We start from the raw sequence: 17,815 nt of genomic DNA, 5'->3' as shown, positions 1-17,815 counted from the left end.
TAGTTACAATATTCATGATAAACTAAAGATAATCGAGAGATTAGAGGTAGATTAATCGGTGCTTTCAATTGTTTATAAACTCGGTATTACTAAGGAAAGTTTCCGATGTCAAGAAAAACAAAGAAAAGTTCAGGGAACTGTTGTTATTTGCAAGCAAATAAAATGATCCATATAGATGAAGATTGATTGCTTCTTCAAGCCTTGCCCTCCAAGATCTCCTGTACAGCACATGTATTTAAGGCTTTATGTCACAAACATGGCCTTAATCATTATCATTCAAACTGGGAAGTGTTTTGGATATCATTGGTGTGACATTAGAACTGTCAGTGCAAATACTCTAGCAATTCTGAATGGCAACCCCTCTATGGCCCTCATACTCTGCATCTCCTCACTGCTGTACATTTTATGCAATGTCTATTAATCTGGCAAGTAGACCTTTAAATTATAACAGTTTACAGTACTGTTTTTGTATTTGCTTCTTCATCATTGAAGTCATCCATTTAATACATGTACTTAGTAGATCAAAACTTCTTGCATGCTAAAAACAAGACTATTAATAGTTTACAGCAAAGTATCATCATCAACACATCAAATTAATTTTCCACACATGTGTGGGTTAGCCATGATTAGTGTACCTGATGGCAAATCCCCATGCTGTAGCCTCTCTCATCAGGTTTTGAAATCTTGATATCATTTCTTACAACTTCTATGTCATGTCATTCTTGGCTTACCCCTAGCTCTCCACTCCTTCACATTTAAGAATCATGACCCAATTGGTCTATTCCATTCTCTCCTCATGTCCAAACCATCTTGGTCTTCCTCTACGCAAAACTTCACCATTACTGTACAGTACTGACCCTCCATCATGACTGGCTCCAAATCAACATTCAAAACTATTTCCTCTTTAAGGAGAGAATTGATCCGCCCTTGTCAACAATATAAAGACTATGACTTTCTCGCACTAATAGTTAATGGTTTATGTGGCCACATTCACACACACATACATAACAGACGAAAAGAATTCCTTAAAATTAAAATTTTTCCCAACTTCCTTCCTTGGCTACATACCTCAGTGCCCATTTGTGCACTGGGAGATTCCAAAGCCTCCAAAATGTCCCAACATCTTTTGCATTCCACCAATCTTGGTAAAAATCACGATCAGCAAAGTATAGAAGTTCGGCCAATGTGTTGAGAAAGGAGTGAAAGCACAGGTAGAACCAGCTCAACCATAAAATGTGGTTTGGTATCTAAAAGAAAACAATTAAAAAAATTTATTATTCCATAAAATTAACCTTCAATAAAATACAGAATGTGTACCGTATTAGGAAAAATATATTGTACAGTATCACAGTTACCATTTCTTTTACATATCTATAAAGTTATTTATTTCATTCAGTAAGATAGAACAAACTTGATAATTGCTTGGGTCTGCATAAATCATACGGACTGATCCTTCAACACCCTTGTTAAATACAGTGTACTGTACTGGACTTTACAGTACTGTATTTGGTACTGTAAATATTTATGTGCAACCGAATTATTATCCCATTGATTTTTCTCTTCTGTCATTCATCAAACAGTACTGTACCTGTAAATTAATGGAATTAATTAACTGTTTACTATAACAATCACTACTACTTTATAAGTCAACTTACTGCCAACTTCAAGAGACGCTCAGCACACCGCATAAAATCAAGGTCCTGTAAATACAGTAAATGAATATCATAATTCATAGGTATTACAAATTAAATTCATTCAAATCTACAGTACAACATTTGTCTTAAATTTGTCATGAAGTATAAATTAAGTTTATTCCTATTGAATTACAAGTAAAAGAACAATATTGCAGACTAAACCAATATTTTTAATTAATAGGACAGACATTAGCATTAACGGTGGACACGTCTATAACTTCTTCCTTAACACTATTTCTGCTGGCAAGTAAACCATAACAATCCAGACTCACCATTACAGTATACTTAATAATAATGTCACTACAGTTATCATTAACAAACTATGCCAATGTGCCACACTAGACAGAAAAAGTAATATTGTACTTGAAATATTGAATACCTACAGTACTTGTCACACAGAACAAGGGAGAAGAGGAGAGGAATGGGAAAATAACCTGTTTAGATTGGATGAAGATTAAAGAATTGGGAAGGTGAATTTTACCACTACAACATGCATGGTCATCATAGACTGCCTAAGTACAGTGTATCCAGAAGGAGTTCAAAGCCAGAAAACAAATACAAGAATTTAAAGAGCTTTTTAAGTCTGTGCATTATTGTACAGACACATGACATCAGAAAAGTTAGCACTACACAGGATGTTAAATTATTTTCCTTATCACAGTAATTAATAGGCTTACCATTCATCAAAGTGCAACAGTGAACTTGCCAAACAATTAGCAAATTTTTTACTCAATGATCTATTTGTCAACATTTCTCAGATGCTAGAAATGCTCAAGTTCCATCAGATTGCCTCCATCCAAACTTACACTCATTTCTCTATTTTCCTTCTCTGCTCATTTTCATTATCATTTATTTCTTAGCTTTCACCAGTAACTTTCTTCTAGTGCACACTTTTTCAGTTATACAGTACTTACATTTGTAACTTTGCTTCAATACCACCCATTAAGCATCACTGCTAATGACCCTGACAATTAGAGCACCTAAAACAAATGTACTGTGCAGTGCATGAGTACAGTACCACCAACCAGAGTTGTGTTATCAGTACAGTACAATATTTAGCACTTGACTTGCCTCTTAATTTGCAACCCACCTCCTTTTCCTGATAAATTTATGTCCCTCTCTATCACTTGTGCTTTCACCTTGTTATCTACCCCACTTCACAGGCCTAGCTGAAATATTCAATGTTCTTTCCATACTATTTCATAGTATTTTCAAAGTATTGTACTGTTGAGCAACCTGTACCTTGAGCATACACTTTCAAAAGTACAAAGAAAATCTTTGAAATTGTAAGGATGGTCTTTGTCAACAATAAAGGCCACTCGTGTATGTAATAATGATTATTGATGAGAGCTTGAGCCTTTCCTTTGGAAATAAGTTACTGCAAGTCTGGTTAGGATAAAGAAACCTAACCATTTAAAAAAATGTGGCATAAACTCTGATCAGTGGAATTTCATTTGTATGAACAGTGACTGAAACAATCTGCATGTGACATTTGTCTTCAATATGGTAGGCAGCAAATGTAAATGCATAACTTTATGACAATATCAACAAACTGTTTAACTTACAGAGAAAGCCTTGAATGAATTTTTAACACTGGGTATAATCCATTGTTGAAACATAGCCAATAAAATATTGGTTATTAATATCACTTCCAGCATTCGCCGCAACAGGAATCTGTCAAGAAATAGGAAAAGCAAACAAAATCCTTAAACTACATAGTGAATGTTATACAATGAAAGGAATCTTCCCAACAAGTAATCATGACAATAATAACAATAGGTCTTTAGTCTTTGGCACGGGACACCTCAGTGAATAAGATATGATGATGACACTTCTTTAATAAAAAGGCTTGTTGTAGGCTTCCCCAAAATATCTGCAACAGCTGTATAAATTTGACAAACTAAGCCAAATTAATTCTCCCAATGAGTTCAGAAAAACTAAAGATATTGATAAATCAATTTTATTGAAAGTTAAAATAATATTGGTAGGTTTTGTCTTCTAAGATGGCCTAATTACAAAAGAAAAAATGTTTTCCCAAAGTTAGGATCTGACTAAGAGTCCATTAGTGAATTTTATAATTTAAACTAACCTTTTTCTAATACGCTGACTCCGAGGAAAGTTGAGTTCATAACAGAGTGTCGGTGCAGCCAAGAAGTAGTAGAGATCACGAAGTGTTAGGTTGTCTGGATACTGTGTTAAATTGAGTGCAGCCACTTCATCACTTGCCTCCTCACTGATCTCAGCAACTATTCAAGAACACAAAAATCATACATACAGTAATTTCAATGTGAATGCAATTAATAATTATAAGAATGAATGTATTGGATATTTACCAGAAAAAGTTACCGGTATATACACTTAACCTTCTAACACGTTTACAGTTTCTTTTCTTTTTTCTTTTATCCTCTTTGCCACTGATCGGCTTGTTAGCCGCTTGGGCGATCGGTCATGTCTCTGATTACTTTTCCTTTTCATTTATCTTCTTCACCAAAAGATCGGCTCGCTAGCCACCCGGGCGATCGGTCACGTCTCTGTCACACACTGTTGGCAAATACTGGGCATGCACCGGCTCCTGAATGTACCTGAACCCACTCCAGTGTTGGTCAAGTCTTGTCTTGAAAGAGCTCACACTCGGTGCCGTCACAACACTCTCTGGTAGATTGTTCCAAGAGTTCACAACTCTCACTCCAAAAAAGTTTGCCCTCACGGTTTTCTGGACTAGCGGCTTCTTCAATCTTGAGCTGTGACCCCTTGTGGGGCGAGCGTCCACCAGCTCCAAGTAAGGACACTCAACTGAGTAGTGCCCCCTGAGATACTTATACATCTCAACTAGGTCCCCCCTTGCCCGTCTGTAGTATAAGCTAGGCAAGTTCAGGCGCTCCAATCTCTCAGGGTAGCTGAGGTGCCGAAGTGCAGGCACCAGTCTGGTGGCCCTCCTTTGAACATTTTCAACCAACTGACAGTCCCTAGCATATCTCGGGGACCAGATGGGGAAGCACTTCACTCCTGAAGATCGTTATGAGGGACGGACCGTCTAGATATCTGAATGACCTTATAAGACCCAATAATTTATTTGCCTGATTTACCTTCTTCTCACAATGGCCCGAGAACTTCAGCTCATTGTCAACATACACACCTTGGTCCTTCTCACACACAGTCTCAACTAGCGCAGTTTCTTCATCCCGTTGGGACATATGATACGCCTCCTTACCGTTGGTACGCCCCAGGTGCATCCTCTTACACTTCGTGACATTGAATCTCAGCAGCCATTTCTTCGACCATTCCTGGAGCCCACAGAGATCCTTCTGCAGCTCTTCACAGTCCGCTTGGTTCTTAATTTCCCGAAATAATTTGGCGTCAACGGCAAACATTTGTATGGTGGAGTGTACAACATCAGGCATGTCATCTATGAAACAAACAACAGCAGGCCCAATACACTGCCCTGTGGTACCCCACTTGTGACAGGTACAGATGACGATTTCGTACTATTAATCACCACACACTGCTTGCGGTCATGTAGAAAGTCTTCTATCCACGCTAGGACATTTCCCCGAATTCCGTACCCTTCCAGTTTGATTTTAAGCCTTTTGTGGGGTACACTGTCAAAAGCCTTGGCAAAATCTAGCTAAATATTGTCGATATTACCACCCCGTTCCAGAATATGGGTCCAAATATCCAATACCTTGAGCAATTGCGTTAAGCAGGATTTCCCCGGCATAAAACCGTGTTGGCAATCTTTTACAAGGTTGTTTCGTATTAGATGTTCCATTGCGGCATCTCTGATAATACTCTCAAGTACTTTACATATTATGCTGGTCAGGCTCACCGGTCTATAGTTGTTCGTGGAGTGACGATAGCCCTTCTTGAAGATAGGACTCGCATAAGTCGCTTTCCATTCACCGGGGACCATTTGTTCGTCCAGGCATTTACAAACCAGGATCTTCAGGGGCTCTGCAAGCTCGTTGCACAACTCTCTTAGCACTCTAGGATGCACCATGTCAGGTCCGGGACTCTTATGGACCTTTAGCCTGGACAGTATATTTCTAATACCCTCTTCTGTGAACACAATGTGGGTCAGTGCTGTGTCGAACTGTCTGTCCTCAAACGCAGGAAGGTTAGTTGCATCCTCTCTTGTGAACACTGAGGAAAAGAAGCTGTTCAATGCCTCAGCTTTATCCTGGTCAGAATCTGCGTAACTACCATCCACCAGCCTCAGGTCTGATACTCCTACTCGCGTTTTCAATTTCGACTTTGCATAGCGGTAAAACGCTTTTGGGTTTGACTTGACCTCGCTTGCAACCAGCCTCTGGAACTCCTTTTCAGCCCTCCTACACTCTATCTTTGCTTGGTTTCTGGCTCTTGCATACATCCTCCTGTCTTGCTCATCGTTTGACCCAACCCACGTCTTGAATTTTTGGGTTTTCTTCTTAATTTTGTCGACCGCCATATGGTTCATGTGTAGGGATCCCCTCGTATTCCTAGAAGCACTGGGTTTGGTCTTGGGTATATATTTATCGATCAAATGGGTCATTTTACTAGTTATGATATTCAGCGTAGTGTCTGCGTTCTTGTACCTTAATAAGTCAGGCCAGTTGATACCCCTCATCTCTTCCCTCATCCCATTGTAATTTCCCTTGTAATATTTGCACCTTGGCCTTGCCTTATCCTGAACTAGGTAACAGTTAAATCTGAATGACAACACTGTATGGTGACTGGTGCCAACTGGGGCAAGGTTTTCCAGTTTGGCCACCATACCGTCCTTGTTTGTTATGATGAGGTCAAGTGGCTTGGGTGTTTGCTCCCCTCTGTAATGTGTCGGGTCTCTAACATGTTGGAACAGAAAATTATCTCAGAGTTTCTACAAAAAGAGTAGCAGGGTTATTCAAGTCATTCGGGGTGGACTCGTTTTCCAGTCGATGTCGCCATAGTTAAAGTCCCCCATGATAAGGAGGTGGCTAGGGTTGAGCATCGCCGCATTGCTTATTAAGGTTCTTAAGTTCCTTTGATTTAGTGGGCCACAGTTTGGGGATCTGTAGATACACCCGACGATAAGTAAGTCCCCTCCCTTTAATTTAATTTTACACCACTTCTTCAAAAACATCCTCTCCCTGTACCCTCGCCTGGTTGGCTCTAAGGTCTTGCCTAGTGTAGATAACCATACCCCTCTTGCAAGTTTCTTGAGAAAGGTTCGTAAATGAGTCATATCCAGCAATACTGAACTCGCATTCCTCTGGGTCGATTCTCCTGTTCTTGTACAACAGTTCTACAACACCTACAATATCTGGTTGGTGTACTCTTAGTAGTGTTTCAAACTCCTCTCTCTTATCAAGGAATGTGTCAGTATTAGTGTACATGACATTCAAGCCAGAATTTGTTCTCGGTAACGTCTCTGCTCTTAGTAATAAACCCGCTTCCCCCACATTCTCAGAAGCTGCAGCATTTGCGAAGTACACTGTATTTTGCAGGGTGTGGTTAGAAATGTCATTGTTTACACGGCGCTCGCCTCCTCCTGTCCGGTAGGCTGAGCTGGTGCCGCCTCCCGGGTGGGGGGTTGAGTGGGTGGAGGGTGCACTGCTGCCCCCTGGCTCTGTGTCGGTACACTTGTTTCCACTACCCTCCCCCTGAGTATAACCCATGTACACCTGTCCCCATTCCTCCTCAACTCCTCCCTCTTCTGCTTCAAGGCCTGCAGGAGCTTCTTGTGCTGTTCCCTTTGCATTACCGTGCGATCTGGGTGAATGAATGCACTCCGAAATGCCTCGCTCCTTGCTAAGTTTTTTGCCTGCCGAATAACCTGCCATTTCTCCTCCTCACTCACTAGTGTGATCCTGAGGGGGCGAGGCTTAGCCCCCTGCTTTTGTCCCAGGTTCCTCACATCCTGAGGGGTTGATGGAATCTTCAGAACCTCTGTATAAATATTTTGAAACTGCATCTTGTCGTGTGTTACCTTACTCACAGTTCCCTCCGCCTGGCTCTCTGGGACTCCAAAAACTATTACATTGTTCCTGCGCTGGAGATGTTCCTGGTGTTCCTCCTCTCCCCGAACAGTAGGTCTGTTAATTTTCATTTCTTCGACACACTTCTTCAAAGTCCCAAGCTGTTGTAGAACTTGTACTGATTCTGCATTACTCTCCGCCCCCCTCCCCCCCGTGGCCCTCCTAATACGTCAGCATAATTCCTCTTAGCAATCACCTCCATTCTATCAGCTACTTCCTCAGTCTTAGCAAGGATCTCTTTCCCAACTTGCTCCAGTTTGTCAACCAGCAGGGCTCCAGCTTCATCTATTTTCGTCCCTAGAGAATCGTTCCCTTATGGTTTGCAATCGCTTCATTCACCTTGATTATGCAGCCAGGGCAATACCAGCAACAGCCATCATGCTTTACGGCAGTTAGTAACTTCCTAAACGGTGCATTAGTCAGGCCTATATCCTCCATATGCGACGTCTCCCTTCAGTAATCACATATCAAACTCATGGTTGTTGTTGTTGTGGGGCTGGGGGGAGGGGGGTGCAGACTGTGTATAGATCTACGCCTATTTAAAAAAGTAAAGAGAGAAAAAGAACAGTACTTAGCTACTCTCTGTTGCCTATAGAGTTGTCTTCTGCGACTGCGTACACTGTATCTCCCTGTGAATGGTGTATTGTAGGCACAGTTTCAGTCCTTGAGAAAGCACACAAACAAAATAATGCCATTACAGTACATTACTGCACAATCTTTCCAGGAAAGTATTAATCAATTCTCAAGACTCAATCCCTCGCCTTCAACACATCTTTTAACTCCCCAATCTACTGTATAAACAACATTATACCATTTCAATTAGCCTTTTTAAAAGATGCCCAACCTTACCTGGAGTATTGCTTTCACATTTTTGGCAGTGCAGCCTCAAGGTCTGTGACAAAACCCCCTCTAAACTCACACATCTTGTTCTTGAACTAACTCTAGGAGTGTCCCACTAAATCCCAAGCATCAATTGGTCTCCTCTGTCGGTTTGTTACTAGCTGCATGTACAGTACACTATACAGTACACACAATTAGAAAAGCATCCTTAAAATTTTGTGTTTAGACAATAAGCAAATTCTAACAACCCAAGACAACAGGAGTCATTTTAAATTCATCGAATCTATCTGTAAAGATCGTTTTTAGATTGTGTGTACATATCCCCTGTGTTTCTTAAAAAGGCTACAATATATACCCTGTACTGTAATGTATATTAAAAAAAATTTCATCTATTCGTATCAAACAATAATAACATTCATATAAGTACAGAATAGTTCTCTCTTAGTGTTACTTATACAGGTATATACTTACTCTCCTTATCTTGTGCCTTTCTGAACGAGAAGCTTCTTCGCCGGGACAGTTTTTTCCTCCAAGATTTCTCTGAGCGACACCAGTGGTTGACTTGGGCATAAGACCACAATTTCAAGAACATAACTGTGTAAACCACACATATGACTGTTCGACCCACTGCAAGGATGTACAGTACAGTATTAAGAAAAAATTATTCATCGAGAAAATATGACAAATAAAGATCAACTAAAAATATTATACCTACACTGTATAAACAAAAAGCCACCAAATGTTAGATAAAACGGTAAATGCACTCACAGAGACTGAACATGTCTGTCCAGATACCAAGAACAACCACTGGTATGAGCAGGATGATTCCCAAATGTGCTGCATGTACGTAAATCTCGACATTACCACGGATTTTGTCCTAGGGTTAAGGGTAAAACATTCTTTAACAGTGCTTGTGCAGTTACTAATGGATAAAAAATAAACAAAAAATAAATAAAAGTAATGCAACTACAAGAAACCAAATTTTGTAAAAATATTTGCCTACAACCATAAAAATGTTTGTGTAAAAGTGAGTAAACATTTACAAAATGCATAAGCCGATTTGCATTCATAATTGTGACTACTGTACAGTACCTTGGAATTACCAATTTATTTTATAGTATAATACTGTACAGTACAGTACAATATACAGTATGTATTTCCATGATTATACTGTATACTGTACAGTACAAGACTTTGTTCCCACAGAGTTGATTTTTTTTTTACAATAACTCTTCTCTCTTCTTAAATGTTAAAGCATAGGTATGCATCCAATAATAATACACTACTAAAAATCTTTTCCCAATCCAATTTTGGCTCCAAGGCCAAACACAAAACATTATAGGCTCTAATTCCTTTCAACTTTTTTAAAACTAAAATTAGGTGATAAAATGATGCCTTCTAACAACCTTTCTTCCCTTTATCAACCCAAGTCAAGAAATTTATTAAAACAATATCTTCTTGCTGTAATTTTCGACATTCTGTGACTTGATATGGAATATTTATGTTTTACCAGGTACTGTATGTGAAGTCCAGGGTCCTAAGTCAAATACTGTAATGGAGTGTCTACTGTTGTGATTTATGCAAGTCTTTGTCTGTGTGTATGGATCAGCAGCCAGGGATCTGTGAGATGTACACTGGACAGACTGGCAGACAAATGACTGGGTGCACTGGTTAGTAACTTTGTGGACAAAAGAGTGGGTGAGTGTACATGTTAACTTAGGCACTGCTTCATTCAGAAACAAGCAGCTGACAGTGTAAAAGAGCATTCAAAAGGTTGTACAGGTATATATTTATGGTTAGTGCAGATGGATAGTTTATAGTGCTACAGGTACTATATTAGTGGCATTACCTTGCTTAAGAGGTGCTCCAGGTAGTAGGCAAACCATATGTGGAGGTTGGCAGCTGTTAAGGGGAAAATAATAATTGTACCTGTACCCGTATATGTACAGTAATATGTTATTGTCGAGTATAATTGTCTTGAAGGATTACTCAAAGATTTAATTACTTCTCTGAAGTACACCCTTAGGTTTCGAGACTGATGTAAATTATAGATACATACAGTATTTCTATGCCAAAAAAAAAGAAAAAAAAAGAAAACTGGAAAACTTGCAATTATTTTCCAAAATGTAATAAATACAGTAGTGTACTGTAAACACCTGCTGAACAAAACCTCACTTACAATTTGCTCACCCAAGGCCCAAGAATGACACCTCAAAGTAGCTTATTTCATAATTTTAAACTAAATTCATTAAAAATAACAGCAATACAGTTAACTAAACTGAGAACAGCTATTTGAACAAAAGTAGTAAATCATCGTAACCAATTCATTATTTCGTTTACATGAACTCAAGTTTCAAAGAGTGGACATTATACTGTATTAATAGAGAAATAAAGACATATTAGCATAAAAAATAAAGCACTAATAACTATTGTTCATAATCTTTCTGATCTAACTCAGTACAGTATTGGGTAGTGTACACTGGGTTTGTTTCAAGAAGAAAGAATAATTTAAGTAACTTTCAAAATGCTCAAACTAAATACAGTACAGTAATTGGTTATTAACAACTTGCCCACAAGAAACACAGTTGTGTGGTAGTAATAATCAGTCTCATGTTCGTGTTTCATCCACAACAGCCATGACAAGGGGTTAATGCGGACACCATACCTGTAAAGATTTAGACCATCAAAAATATTTAAACCCTTGTTGTGACCCGCAACCACTACAAACAAATTACCATGCAGCATTAAGTGTTGCCTTACAGGTGGACAGGTTGGTGTCTGTGCTGGGTTCATGAATTGTCCCAAATTCTCCAACCAGGCATCTTTCAGCATTCATTGACATCATCGTGGAACTAGACTGCTGTTGAACCCACTACCCCTATGTAAAATGTCCAGGACAAAGCTGAGGACCTACATCTATCTTAGGCTCATCAATCACTAATGGTACAACTCCTGCCAATTCTTGTCAAAGTGGATTTCCATTTCAGGGTTTGTTTTTGAGGCATTAACTGTACCTTGATCCTTCATTTGGCTATGAGTTGCACTTCAGTCTGCATTTTGTGTGAGTAGCACATCACCTTCGTTCATCTGTGACCTGCACATTATCCTGTGTTTTGTTCAAGTCTTGCACTCTGCTTACATTGAACAGTTCCTTATCTCACCCTGTGGCCTGTACATCACCTATGCTACACTTTGCTTGTGACCTACTCTCCAACCCATGTCCTGTAGGTAGCCTGCACCATGTCTCATTCCCTGGTTGGAACTCTCACCCTTCCTACAACACCCCAAGGTCCTGTTTTGACCCATCAATTGCTTCATATTCCATTATCCCCAAGAATCAAATGGTTAAGGGCCCACATAACAATTAAACCAAAGTATTAAGAACAGTGATTGCTACAAGGAAATTTTTTAATTAATAACAATACTTGTACTGTAATGTAGAGTTTCCTACTTGATGACATTCTCGAGGAAGAGCCGAGTGCCCCCAAGCATGAGGATGAGCGCCCCCCAGTTGACAAAGCCCTCATAGCGATCAAAACCTGACGACCATGAGAAGAGGGAGTCCCGTGGCTTGTGGATCCTGCAGGAAGGAACTCAAATCAATTACATTAGTTTATTTGTTATATTTTTTACATTTCAATATTGCATACGATACAGGACAGGACATTCCATCCCAATGTAGTACATTTCTCCCCTGCAAACGCTGTTTGTCGCTGAGTAGCTGACCCCGCGAATTCCCCAGTGTATGCCTCGTGGTCTAGGTCAACCAGCGCCGCCATACATCACGGAGGTCAACTATTAAGCCACGCCTACCTCCGCTATATAAGACCTGACCTCGTGATGACCTACCTCTCTCTTCTTCTAGCTACAGCAAACTACACCACCTCCTCTGCCACTGCCTGGCGGACCTCGCTCCCGCAGGCGAGCATGGCGACCCACAAGCTTGTCCTCCTCTGAGCACCCTCACCAACCAGCTCTCTCTACATCACGCTTGTATCCATGCTGCCTTCCCAGCACCAAGCTGCATTGTACATCGTGATTTTTGAGTCTTGAACCCCAAACAACCCGTACCCCACAAATGGTGACCCCCGGAGATTCGCACTCACACAGGATGGAGGAGAAACAGATCACGCTCCCAGTCTTCAAGCAACATGGAAGACTGGCTTATCCACCCAGAAGCAGCTCTCATCGGCTCCACAGCTACTGTCTCTGCACCGCAGGTTAGACATCCTAGAGCAGCACTGCTTCTCTAAGCAGACACCAGCTCCTCTTCCTGCCCCAAGCACCACGTCCTACCGACCCCAGCACACCTGTCCTGCCTCAGACGCCGCCCCCGGCCCAGCAGTACCCCCTGCCGCTCCTCATGATGCAGCCCCTGCTCCCGACGCAGCCCATGCGCCTGAGTGCGGACCCATACACCCCTCTTTTCTCCCTCAGGTACTCCCTGCTAATGTCGTGGACCCAGCTGCTGTCATGAGCCCTCATCCGCTTCTGCTGACGCAACCCCTGCTCCTGACCCAGGCCCACACACCCCAGCAGGCGCATCTGACAACTCTGTACCTACCGTGAGGGAAGCACAACATTCTTCGCCTCCACAACCCTCTTTCTCCCTCTCTTCTCCCACAGATCTTGTGTCTAGACAGTTGCCTCCACTAGCGGCCGGCTCATCTACGCCCTCGCCGTTGTCTAACATGAGGCATGCACCGCCCGTTCTGCCTCACATGTGCCATGCAACCCTGCAGACAACAAGTCTCCTACACCACCTGGAGAGAAGGAGGGAGTATTGTAGTGGATTTCTCCCCTACAAACGCTATTTGTTGCTGAGTAGCCGACCCCGCTAATTCCCCAGTGTATGCCTCGTGGTCTGGGTCAACTAGCGCCGCCTTACATGACGGAGGTCAACTATCTACCCACGCCTACCTCCGCTATAAAAGACCTGACCTCGTGGTGACCTACCTCTCTCTTCTAGCTATAGCCGCAGCAAGCTACACCACCTCCTCCGCCGCTGCCTGGCGGCCCTCGCTCCCGCCGGCGAGCATGGCGACCCACAAGCTTGTCCTCCTCTGAGCGTCCTCACCAACCAGCTCTCTCTACATCACGCTTGTAACCATGCTGCCTTCCCAGCACCAAGCTGCATTGTACATCCAATACAACATGTATACAGAGAGCACATTGTGAGTTTCCTTTCTCCATCCCAACCTGAGTGAGAACCCAAACAACCCGTACCTCATACCATCCCCTGTACAACTAGTGAAAAGAATAAATACAAGATTAGTACAGTAATGTACACTCACTCCAAAACGTATCTTTACAGAGGGGTCCGATGAATTTCAAGATGAACACTGCAGTCCTGTTGTCTTGGTAAGGTCAAATTCCTTCGTCGGTTGTGTCATATTGTCTTGTAGTGGACGTCTCCCCTACAAACTGCGTAGCTGCATCCCACCTGCGACGCCTTCCTTAGCAACCAAACGAGCGGCGACACCAGATGTTACGGTAACCTAGCAACGGTACCAAAAGACCGGCGACTTTCTCGGGTTTTCCCAACATGACTCATAGAGGGCTCACGGCTGCTGGGTATATAAGCTCTGTCTCTCCATTGAGATTCATTCTAGCCTTTCTTCTTGAACAAGCAACACCTCCTCCTCCTCCTCCGCCGCTGCCTGGCGGCCCTCGCCTCTCCTCCGCCTGCCTGGCGGTCCTCGCTCCCGCCAGCGAGCATGGCGACCCACCAGCTGTCCTTCTCTGAGCTTCCTCGCCAACCAGCTTTCTCATTCTGGCCCATCTTCCTGAACACGCAACACCTCCTCCAGCAAGTTCCACGCTGTCCAGCTTTCATTCAACCAGGAGGCCAGCAACAGGCAACATCTTCTCTAATGAAGCTCCTGCACATCTACCTCCTTCAACACGCTACTCACCGAACGTCTCTACTGAGCAGCCCCTCACCACATGGCACCTCCAGCACCAGACTGTCTATTATATAACTTATATTATACAAGAAAACCACATTAGAGTTTCCATCCATCCTGAGTGCTAGACAACATTATGCCACGAATTCCTACAGTCTTGCACAAAATCGTAAAAATACCTTTTGGAGTGACTGTACATATCATATCAATGTACATTTTCTGCAGCTTTAACAAGGCTTTCTCGGACATTCTAATTCCTTTACTGCCTTTTGACTCTTGTCTAATCATTATTATTATGTGTGTGTGGTGTGCAATATCTGTTTGTGCCGTGTGTGATGTGTATGTGTGTATGCATGCATGTGAACATGTGTGTGCATATATGTACGTATGTGTGTGTACATATATGCATGTGTTTCTGAAACATACATACATACATACATACATACATACATACATACATACATACATACATACATACATACATACATACATACATACATACATACATACATACATACATACATACATACATACATACATATACATATATATATATATATATATATATATATATATATATATATATATATATATATATATATATATATATATATATATATATATATATATATATAGTAAATCACTGTAGGTGCGCGTAATCCAGGTATATGCTGATAACCACAAGGAAAAAGAAAACACTTAGTTCCCAAGCGCTACTCACCCCTGAAGATGTGAATTACATGAAGGCGCTTGGGAACTTCGTGTTTTCTTTTTCCTTGTGGTTATCAGCATATATATATATATATATATATATATATATATATATATATATATATATATATATATATATATATATATATATATATATATATATATATAGTGTGCGTGCGCACGCGCATGTGCGAGTGTGTGTAGAGGTCCATACAGGTGATTATGTGCCAGGTAGACTGTAGACGGCACACAAGGAAGCCCCACGACCCTCTGGGAAGAAACACGACACCTTACTCATTCTCAACATAAAATTGCGGTTCGCCCGCCTGCTATGTCATGGTAATTGTGACAATGTGTGCACATGTGAGTGATGTGACATGTGAATTGTACATGGAATGGTTTCTTAAACTTTGTCGATACTAACAACAAAGTTATAATAAGATTACCTGAATACTGTGTGTGCTCTTGGCGCGAAAAATTTACTTTTCCACTAACAGTAGTGTTGTACCCTAATGTACTGTACTTGTCACCTCTATTAAATAATATGCAAGTGGTAGGAAAAGTATAACATGTACACAGCTAAGCTCTAAATACTGTACTGTACATGTGTACTCAAGTGAACATTATTCCGTCTGAGTACAGTACAGTACAGTACCTTTTAGTGGCGATAAGGAATGTCAACTCAAGATAACACTTATACAGGTGTAGATATAATTCGTTATGAGACGGTTAATATGTTGAAGGTTACCCGTCGCTAGAGACAAGAGGGTTACAACCCCCCCAAAAATGAGGAACTATACGGATTTCCTACTTGCCCTAGAAGCCAAGATCATAACGGGACATGTACAGTATATATACTGTACTGTGTCGTTTCATCAATGTCCATTTTTATTTCAAGATATTGCGTTCACAAAATGTCCAGTCCTCCACCTACACAAATGTTGGGGTCTGTCCCGAGCTTGAAAATATGACCTTTTGAGCTTGTAACGCTTGCCATCTAAGAGCAGATTTAGTTTTATGCTTCCCACCCCTTTCAGAATTTTGAAACCATGAGGTCCGCCCTGCTATATGTTTTTCGAAGAATTGTTTTTAGTACTAAGGCCTCAGCCTAAGTGGATAATCCAGGTAGCTTACTATTTAAAGAATAATTTGTTTGAAATTTTCTGGTGATGTTACGTCAAAATGAATGTTTGGCCTCCCTGCTTTTATGCAATAGACCAGGTGGGGGCGTACGAGTGATTTGTTGAGCAAAACCAGCACTCTTACCTTTATATTCAAAGATATGATTTAAGATTCCTATTAAATGGTAAGCTTTCTTCACGGTTTCCTCTGCGTTCTGTCAGATGAACTTTTATTTATACCTCGACCTTATATAAATCTTATCTTGGGTAATCAGTGCTCAGGTGATTGTACTCTCCCAGCCGACATGTATTTACAGAGATCGTACTCACGGGGATGTCATGATGAGCATCCACCTAACTCTCTCAATATATAATTTTTGTATCTTTTTGTGCAATAATAGTAATCGTAGACTTTTTTAACAACCATTTTTGCCTGTACAGAAATAATGAGGTCTGTGATGATATGTAAGCACACCTATCAAGTCATACAGTATTTATAAACTGGTAGCCTCAGATTATTCATGTCAGACAACAGGGTACCAGACGAGTGTGTTGACAAGACGATTTTGACAGTTATCCACAAAAATACTGAATGAATGTTAAAGCGAGGTTTAAGAATAAATTAAAAAGGTTTTCAGAGTCAAATATAAATTGGCATTCAAGTTACAAGATCACAAGAAAGGTGTGCGTGAAAATTTGTCATTGCTGATAATGTGGTAATTATTAAAACCTACAGACTAAAAAAATATACCTATTACAATAGCTTAACAAGTAAGGAATGAGATTAAATTACACAATTTCCAATAAAGATCAATAAAAAAAACATTAAACATTTGATTGCCATTCTGTATATTAAAAATATGACGAGTAATAAAATAAAAAACAAGCCCACTGTCACGTCACAGATAAACAATAACATACAAATAGTAGAAAAGAATCGACCAGTGGCGAAGAGGATCTGTGAAGTAAAAGACGAACCTTTATTACACTGTATATAGATCAGCAGTAAAAAGGATAACCTTGTATTCTCATTACCTGGCAAAACTATTTGTGTGTGTATTGTACATTGATGAACGGCAGGAATACAGTATGACGCTTTAGTTTGCAAATATTGTTAAGTACTGTACTAGATAAAGAGAAGTCGAGGGACATGCAACTAGTGTGGAGAAGGTCGGTGCCATGACAATGATGACACTGACCTACTGCAGATATCAGGATTCCGGAACCCTTGGCTCTTCATCCCACTTCTTTCTCGAGAAAAAAGTAAGACTATTATTACCCTTTACATGCAAGTTTATATTCAATGAGAAATATAACGCCTATATTTTTTATTCTTTTACATTAGTAAGAGTACTCCACATATCAAGGAGTCCCAAACTCTATATACAGTTATATCTTATTTGACCTGTGGGCTGTGGTAGACTTTCTGCGATTTTATTGAATTACAAAGTTTTATTCGATTAAATAAAATTTCCTTTAGTCGAGACCTAGGTAGCCACGAGCAATTGCCTCTTTCGACAGACATGTAGAGCACAAATTCTTGGTGG

The 17,815-nt window shown here is 40.7% G+C and overlaps 1 protein-coding gene across 2 annotated transcripts in view; it reads right to left on the bottom strand.

The window, feature by feature from the left end:
* Positions 1-17,815, bottom strand: part of LOC121872706 (diacylglycerol O-acyltransferase 1-like) — a 41,301-nt gene that overhangs the window by 4,851 nt on the left and 18,635 nt on the right. For both annotated transcript variants that reach the window (XM_042375708.1, XM_042375709.1), the window contains exons 3-11: positions 11,982-12,110; positions 11,101-11,195; positions 10,380-10,432; positions 9,299-9,407; positions 9,002-9,157; positions 3,784-3,940; positions 3,260-3,368; positions 1,656-1,700; positions 1,069-1,247 (exon numbers count right to left, since the gene is read on the bottom strand). In XM_042375708.1, coding sequence (XP_042231642.1) covers positions 1,069-1,247; positions 1,656-1,700; positions 3,260-3,368; positions 3,784-3,940; positions 9,002-9,157; positions 9,299-9,407; positions 10,380-10,432; positions 11,101-11,195; positions 11,982-12,110 — 1,032 coding nt within the window. The remainder of the gene's footprint in view (positions 1-1,068; positions 1,248-1,655; positions 1,701-3,259; positions 3,369-3,783; positions 3,941-9,001; positions 9,158-9,298; positions 9,408-10,379; positions 10,433-11,100; positions 11,196-11,981; positions 12,111-17,815) is intronic.

Source organism: Homarus americanus, unplaced genomic scaffold (assembly GCF_018991925.1).
Source record: "Homarus americanus isolate GMGI-L3 unplaced genomic scaffold, GMGI_Hamer_2.0 scaffold39155, whole genome shotgun sequence".
NCBI classification, from domain to species: Eukaryota; Metazoa; Arthropoda; class Malacostraca; order Decapoda; family Nephropidae; genus Homarus; species Homarus americanus.
The sequence above is the reverse complement of the archived record's forward strand: the minus strand, read 5'-3'. Positions and strand labels throughout refer to the sequence as shown.